This window comes from Arachis ipaensis, chromosome B5, assembly GCF_059453495.1.
Source record: "Arachis ipaensis isolate K30076 ecotype BB chromosome B5, ASM5945349v1, whole genome shotgun sequence".
Taxonomy (NCBI): Eukaryota; Viridiplantae; Streptophyta; class Magnoliopsida; order Fabales; family Fabaceae; genus Arachis; species Arachis ipaensis.
Genome location: NC_142440.1, coordinates 136,589,576 through 136,597,645, shown reverse-complemented (window position 1 = coordinate 136,597,645; position 8,070 = coordinate 136,589,576). Strand labels below are relative to the sequence as shown.

The window sequence follows — 8,070 nt, the reverse complement described above, 5'->3', positions numbered from 1 at the left end:
TTATCATTGAATCATTAAACACTTTAATGTTGACAATTAGTTATCAACTTTTGCCTTTATGGGAATTCTAGGTATACTCAAATTCGAAAACATCTTTTTCATTACTAGATGGTAGAAAGATCAACGGATTACATAAGTCCTCAAACATAACATATAACAGGAAAAATAAAAACCAAAAAGCACTAACACTAACAACATCGCTACTATTGTCCCCTCGTGTGAGACGATCCTCCAAGCTGTGGGCAACTCCGACGGGTGTGTCCGGGCTGGCGACAGAGGCCACACCTCCTTGGCCGGTTCGGATCTGCCTCGGCCATATTCGTCCGTATCCTAGTGGATCTTGGACGACCCTCTCTCGCACGCCTCCTGGCAGGGTCCGGAATCACCGTGGGCCCATCGTAAGGTGGCCAAAAACCCTCCGGTATCGGTGGTGTGAATTCCATCCGGTACACACTGAACACTGAACTGATCTGATACACGCTGTAAACATAAGAGGACCAGGTCACCCGTGCATAGGCGCAGCATGCAAGTGCGTACTGGCACGGGAAATGAAGCGCCTGGAAGTACCCGCAGTCGCAGGTCCGGAATGCAAGCGATACTCTGTAGGTACCCAACGAGAAAGAACCAGTAGGAGTGGTCTCTGCTACGGTGAACTCGGAGTTATCACGGTCATACAAGGTCACCGTGAAGCACCTGGCCGTCTTCAAGTTGGCCTCAATAGACTTCACCAAGTACTGACTGAATTGTTGTCCGGTTCCCATCTGAGCCGCAGCCTCTCTCCCCTTACGAACAAAGAGTTCCGCAAGCCTACCATATGTTGCCTTAACCAGGGAGGATACAGGGAGATTTCTGACACCCTTGAGTATTGAGTTCACACACTCGGAGATATTAGTCGTCATGTGACCAAATCGCCGCCCATCATCACGATGCTGAGTCCACAAGGAGTAGTCAATCCAGTTCGCCCACTCACACATCGCTGGGTCTTCAGACCGCAGAATATCAAACCAATAATCAAACTCAACCTCGGTCTTCGCATAAGCGGCATTCACTAGAAGCCTCCGTGCGTCCTTGCCCTTGAAGGTTAGGGCAAAATTAGCAGCTACATGTCGAATGCAGAATGCACGGTATGCAGATGGAGGTAACCACCCTCCGTCAGGTGCCTCAAGGGCAGCCTTGATGCCGTTATGCCTGTCGGAGATAACCAGCAATCCCGGCTGCAGTGTCACGTGCTGTCGAAGGTGGGAAAGAAAGAATGACCAAGACTCTGCATTCTCACCCTCTACTAGTGCGAAGGCAACAGGTAGAATGTTCGAGTTCCCATCCTGTGCAATCGCGATGAGCAACGTTCCCCCGTACTTGCCATACAGATGTGTGCCGTCGATGCTAACTAGCGGCTTGCAATGACGGAATGCCTCGATGCACGGTGGAAACGTCCAGAAAAGTCTGTGAAAATAGGCTTGAGACTCGTCCACTTATCCACCAACTCGAACGGGGCTCGTGCGTAGGACTGCAACAGTACCCGGCATCGTTAACTGGACTCCCAACACCCACCTAGGGAGCTCGTTGTATGACTCATCCCAGTCACCGTAGATGAGGGAAATAGCCTTCTGCTTCGCCATCCAGACCCTCCTGTAAGTCGGCCTAAACCCAAAGTGTGCTGCTGTGGCATTTAGGAGCACCTTTATGCTGACGGATGCATCGGCCCTGACCATTGGCATAATGAACGCCGAAATCACATGATAATCCAAGCTCCTGTGGTCACTCGAGATGGAGGTCGCAAGACAAGTGTGAGGTCCATTGTACCGTTTAACCTCCCAAATGCCCTTGCGCTGCCTGAGGCTCAGTCAAATCAACCAGGTGCACCCATTCCCAAACTCAGAACACTTGCCCACATAACGGCGATGATCAGACTCCACTACCTTGTACTGTACCCCTCGCCGGATGCTGTAGGTCTTCACACTTAACAGGGCCTCATCTTTATCTTGAAATTGCTGACCAACTTGGAACTCTGTCAGACCAGCTGTCCCTTCCGCATCTCTAGCTCCGTATCCAACGGAATGCCCTGAAACACCCTCCTGCCTCATGGCGTCCAGGTCCAAAGAGGAAAAATATGATGGATACTGCTGTGTGCCAGAACTAGAACCACCGACCACCAATGCAGGCTCACTCGGTCCGACATCATCGCCGCTGTCATCCTCAATCATATCCGGCTCGACGTCGTCCGCCTCTGCATCATCCAACAATCCGTCTCCGACGCCCACTGGTGGAACGCCCTGTAAACCGTTCGGCGGAACATCAAATGATCCTACCACGTCGCCTACTCCGTCATTGAGATCAACAGCAAAAGACGGGGAGGCGACCGGTTGGACCGCTGTCTCGTACATAGGGACGGACGAAGAAGCAACGGCAGGCCTGGAACTGGAACCGGCTGCCGTGGCTACAGTGGTGGTATTTCGGTTCGAACCCCCTGAGCTGGATACCACATCAACCAGCTTTGCCAATAATTCTGGTGTCCTCACCTCTGGGAACTGCCTCCGACAAAGAAACAAAACTTGCAGGTCCTCATCACTACCAATCGTGAAACAATCATACTTCACAGTATCCTGCAGGACCGTGACTGGAATGCGATAGAAAAACTTCTTAACCCGCTTCGCACCTTCCACACCGAGTTTCATCAGCACAGATCTAACAAGGTCATCATAGCTCGTCGTAGGACTGACGACAATACAGAGGGGATCCTTATCTGTGAACTTCACACCGGAACGAGTTTTCCTCTTAATGGATCCTCTGTGGTGAACCAAAACACCAAAACTCTCCTCACTAGCCATCTTACACCCTCTAATGAGAGCAACTCACGTTTACAACCCTATATATACTGCTCTGTATACCACTAATTCGAACCAAGGTGGTTCGAATTAGAAGTTGTGTAATTCGAACCAGCGTGGTTCGAATTACTTAATGCAGCATATTTACCTATAATTCGAACCAGCCTTGTTCGAATTATATGATACAGCTTCTCTCTCTGTAAATCGAACCAGCCTGGTTCGATTTACTTCAAGCTTCTTCTCTCTCTGTAGTTCGAACTGCAGTGGTTCGAATTATTAACAAATAGAGTTCGAACCACCCTGGTTCGAATTATATAAAAATACGGTCTGGCTTATTGCTGAAACGATTTTCGTTTTGGCGTATTTACATTACAGGATTCTTCACTTGGCTTATTAAGATTTTTTGCCCTAAAAAATAATAATATTTACTAACTGTCTAACATGGTTTAAAATTGATTCAATCTAGCTATCATACTCACATTTTACCTTTAATTGGCTTATAGTCATAATATGTTATCATAATTCATAAAGTAGGAGGAACAATCATTTCTGACAAATTTAATGATAAAAAATAAATGAAATTAATTTAGTATCACAATAGATAATTTTTATGTGATAAAAGTATTTAAATATTAATTTTAAGTTTATTCATGTATAAATTTATTAATATTCTGAATTTTTTTAAATAAAAATAATATTTTTTTTTATTAACATAAAAATTAATTTTATATATTTATGAGTAAATTTGTTAACATTTTAAATTTTTATAAATAAAAATTATAATTTATTTAAATAGAATAAACAATAATTTATCATGCCATTTCTGTGCAATGACAAAAATACAAGGAGTTAATAATTAATTTTATTCTTGAAATGTGTGTCGTCAGATCGTCAAACTTAAATTGATCTTTAAAATTTTAATGTACTTAAATTAAACCTCTAAATTTATAATCGTAACTTACATTAATTTCTAAAATAATTTCTATTAACAATGTGTTGATTTGGTATGTTAACTTATCGCAATTTAAATTTTTTGTACAAATTATATATAATAGAGATTTATTAAAGCTTCTAGAAATTCAATTGCTGTTCTCAAAGTCCCAAAATTTTTAAATTAAACTTATTAATGTCGTTTTCACGAGAATGTTAAAGAACAACAGTCAAATTTTTAAGAGTTTTAATAAATCTCACTTACATACAACTTAAGTGAGAAATTAAAATTGTGACAAGTTAACATACTAAATTAACATACTGCTAAAATTAATTTAAGAGCTAATACACATTATTATTGTAAATTTTAGAGTTTAAATTGAATTAATTATAATTTTAAGAATCAATTTAAATCATATTCTAAAATTTAAGAACTAAATTAAATATTAGAGTGTGTAAAAGAGAGAATAATAAATAGTTAGACAAATATAAAGGAAGATGTGATATTTGGAGGCCACCATATGATTTTATTCAATTAATTATGTTAAGTTCTGTATATATTAAAATTAGTTATTAGTATAATATATATTAAAAATAAATTAAATTATACATATATTTATATATAAATATACAATAATTAATTTTTGTAATTGATTTTAATATGCAAATAGCATTTGTATTTATTCAATATATAACAATAATATTGTATTGCATGTGGTAGCAGACATCTTGAGACTTTTTTTTTTCTTAATTATATAAGGTGTTTTTCAATGCAAATATATACCACAGGGCGCAGGCTATACAAGGCGTTTTTATTATGCCAATTGATTTTTTTAAGAATTAATGTCGCTTATATTTAATTTGTTTGAGAAATAATTAAACAATTTAATTATTTTGTTTATGGAAAAAGCCTGTTTAAAATCACAAATTAAATATTCTTGTTTTAAAATAATTTAGTTTTAAAAATTGATAAATAAACAAACTCTTAAAATGGTTAATAATGTGTCAATATTTTTTTGTATTGGACAAATTTACCCTTAGAAAATTGATAAACTAAACTTATTTTTTAAAATATAAGACATATTAGTTCTTAATAAAATAAAAATAAAATTTATTTATTAACATATTTAATAAAAAAAATTAGTGCCTAGCTTTTTAAAAATTAATTTGTAGACTAATTTGTCTAATAATTTGGATAAATTGTTTGAAGTTATAAAAGATAAAGGTTTAATTACTCTGTTGGTCCCTATAGTTTGGCCGAATTTTTAATTAGGTCCTTATAGTTTTTTTCCTTTTAATTGAGTCTCTAAACAATTTTTTTTGTTTTAATTGGGTCCTTACAGTGACAAAAAACGTTTGGGTTAACGGAATATTCCGTTCCAAAATTGGATATACCCAATTACAAACGTTTTTTGTAATCCTCAATGTATTTACCTATTTTATGTTGACAAAAATGCCCCTATCTTAATAAACGATTAATCCTGGCTTTTCCTCCCTTTTCACTGAGGCAAAAGAAACCCTTCCTCTTCACCCCCATCTCAGTTTCTGATTGTTGGATGACGCATTCGCATTCCACCACGGTGTGATCGAGGCTTGTTGCTTGCTTTCGTGGCCTCCTTTGTCGAAGGTGCTGCTGTCGTCGTTGTTGCAAAGGTACGAGTTACAGTTTTTTACACTTTTTTCCCTTCTTCATTCTTCCAGAAGTTGGCGAATGCTACGGCGTTAAAGTCATTAGCATTGTTGGTAATGTTTGATTAGGGGATGACTAATCAGCACTTTTCGTTTTTTGTTGTGTAGCAATGGGAGAATCAGAGTTCACAATAGAGCTCCATCACGGAGGAAAATTTATTGACAGGGGAGATGGACTATAATATTTAGGTGGGTTGGTTGTGGAAGACTTGCATTTTGAACTAGATAAATGGTCTTTGCAAGAGATAGTGAATTTGCTGAAGGGTCTAGGCTACAAGGGTTATGCGAAGCTATGGTGGAACAAACCTGGGATGGAGTTGAAGTTAGGTCTGAAAGAGTTGAAGTCAGATGGGGATGCTGTTAGAATGGCTAGGGCTTTAGTTACTGATTCTGTAAAGCATGGTATAGTGTACGCTGTTGATGGTTACAGAGAAGGTAATGGGGTTGAAATCACATCAATGGATCCAGATTATGTCCCAGATGAAGGCGAAGATAGTGGACTGATAGAAGTAGAAGTCGATGCTGAGTCAGAACCCTCAACTGAGGAGGATAGGTTTGATGACAGTGCTGATGATGGTGAACATGAGGATTACTTTGGGTTCGATGTAGAGGATGGTGTTGATGGTGGACAAGCAAATGCGTTTGGTGGGTTCAATAGCCCGCTAAATCAAGAAGCCACAACAGATAAGGGTGCTGAGGATAATGATGCTCCTGGAGAGATGGATGAAGAAATTGGAGACATTTCAGATGGTTATGAAACTGAAGACATGGATAGCTACGAGGGAGATTCTGATGACATGATTAAGAAAAAAAGGTTTCTTAAGTATGATGAGGCAGAAATGTGTAGAGAGTATCAGTTTAGGGTTGGGTTGGAGTTCAAAACACTGTCCCAGTTTAAAGAGGCAATTAAGGAGCATGCCTTATTGAATGGGAGAGACGTTAGGTATAAGAAGAACGACAAGTTGAGGTGCAGAGTAGTGTGTAAGGGACAAAAAGGAAAGTGCAAGTGGATTTGCTTTGCAAGTAAGGTAGGAGGATCTGATTGTTTTAGGATAAAAACCTTGAAGGGCAAGCATACCTGTGGGAGAAGTTATACTGGTAGGCTTGCTTCTAGTGAGTGGATATCAAAAAAGATTGTGAACAACATTAGTCGTGGAGAAGATATGCGGCTGGCCACTATTATTCAAACAATTCAGGACAAGTATATGGCAAATGTTAGTGTTGGAAAGGCTTACTAGGCAAGGAGAAAGGCAAGGGAAGAAGTACATGGAAGGGCCATACTACAATATGCCAAATTGAGGGATTATTGTGCTGAGATTTTAAGGGCAAATCCGGGGTCCAAGCTTTGTATTGTTGTAGATAGGCCATCTTTAACTCACCAACCGCGTTTCATGAGGATGTACATGTGCCTTAATTCAGTGAAGCAGGGCTTCTTGGCTGGTTGTAGGCCGATCATAGGAGTGGACGGGTGTCACTTGAAAGGGGACCACGGTCAGCAGCTACTAGTTGCAGTAGGGAGGGATCCTAATGACAATTATTTTCCAATTGCGGTTGCAGCAGTGGAGGCGGAAACAAAGGACAGCTGGGGATGGTTCCTTGATCTGTTGCTGAATGATATCGGTGAATCAAGAAGATGGGTATTCATGTCGGATCAACAAAAGGTAAGGATAAACTGACTTATGATTGTAACTATTTCATTCTACTTACATTGTTTTTGTTGATTGAATCATGGTATATTGTACTCTGTTGTTTTTGTTGGTTTAGGGTTTGATGCAAGTTTTTGGTGAGATGGAACCTTCTATTGAGCATAGATTATGTTTAAGGCATCTCTATGCGAACTGTAAGAAGGCATATGGTGGAGGGACAGTTCTGAGGGATCTAATCCTAACCATTGCTAAGGCTACCTATGTGGAAGAGTGGGGACGAAGAATGAATCTGCTGAAGGAGAAAAATAGGGACTGTTATGATAAACTAATGGGAGTGGACCCAAAGTTGTGGACAAAGAGCCATTTCACGTTTATGGCAAAGAGTGATATGCTAATGAATAACATATCAGAGGCTTTCAATGGCAGGATTCTTGAGGCTAGAGACAAGCCCATTCTGACGATGTTTGAGTGGATCAGATGCTACTGGATGTCAAGATTTGCAGAAAAGAAGAAGAAGGCTGAGAAGTATGAAGGATCCATTCTGCCTAAACCAAAAAAGAGGTTGGATCTCATTGCAACAAGAAGTATGGAATGACAAGCTAGATGGGCAGGTGAGCTGAAGTTTGAGGTTCATCACAAAAATAGGATTATCATGGAAATGTTTGTGGTGGATCTGTTAGCTGGTACTTGCAGCTGTCGATTTTGGGGTTTGAGTGGTATGCCATGCCCACATGCATGCAGTGCCATCTTTGAAAAGGGTGATAATCCTGAAGAGTATTGCAGCAATTACTATAGTCCAGCAGCATACCTTGCAACATATGGAAAATCAATTGCTCCAATTAATAGAGAGAACATGTGGCCGAAAGTGAACTGTGATACCATCATACCCCCAGTTTTCAGGGTTAAACCTGGTCGGCCAAGAATGGTACGGATTAGAGAACCAGATGAAAATAGATCTCAAACGAAGTACAGAAGGACGG

At 39.8% G+C, this 8,070-nt stretch overlaps 2 protein-coding genes across 2 annotated transcripts; one reads left to right on the top strand and one right to left on the bottom strand.

Moving 5' to 3' along the window:
- Positions 1–203: 203 nt before the first annotated feature.
- LOC148565898 (uncharacterized) lies at positions 204–2,384 on the bottom strand. Its single transcript, XM_088487285.1, has 2 exons — positions 2,062–2,384; positions 204–1,443 (listed from the first exon to the last, which is right to left on the bottom strand). Exons 1-2 carry the CDS (start codon positions 2,382–2,384, stop codon positions 204–206), a joined length of 1,563 nt encoding a protein of 520 aa, XP_088343411.1.
- Positions 2,385–6,835: 4,451 nt separating this feature from the next.
- On the top strand, positions 6,836–7,685 carry LOC107641059 (uncharacterized). Its single transcript, XM_016344569.2, has 2 exons — positions 6,836–7,105; positions 7,209–7,685. Exons 1-2 carry the CDS (start codon positions 6,836–6,838, stop codon positions 7,683–7,685), a joined length of 747 nt encoding a protein of 248 aa, XP_016200055.2.
- Positions 7,686–8,070: the final 385 nt, after the last annotated feature.

Excerpts from the sequence above, each read along its gene's own strand:
- LOC148565898 (XM_088487285.1), bottom strand. The coding sequence starts at position 2,384 with ATGTACGAGACAGCGGTCCAACCGGTCGCCTCCCCGTCTTTTGCTGTT. Across the intron at positions 1,444-2,061 it reads AGGCAGGAGGGTGTTTCAGG|ACTTTTCTGGACGTTTCCAC; the intron begins GCATTCCGTTGG and ends CTATTTTCACAG.
- LOC107641059 (XM_016344569.2), top strand. The coding sequence starts at position 6,836 with ATGAGGATGTACATGTGCCTTAATTCAGTGAAGCAGGGCTTCTTGGCT. Across the intron at positions 7,106-7,208 it reads TCATGTCGGATCAACAAAAG|GGTTTGATGCAAGTTTTTGG; the intron begins GTAAGGATAAAC and ends TTGTTGGTTTAG.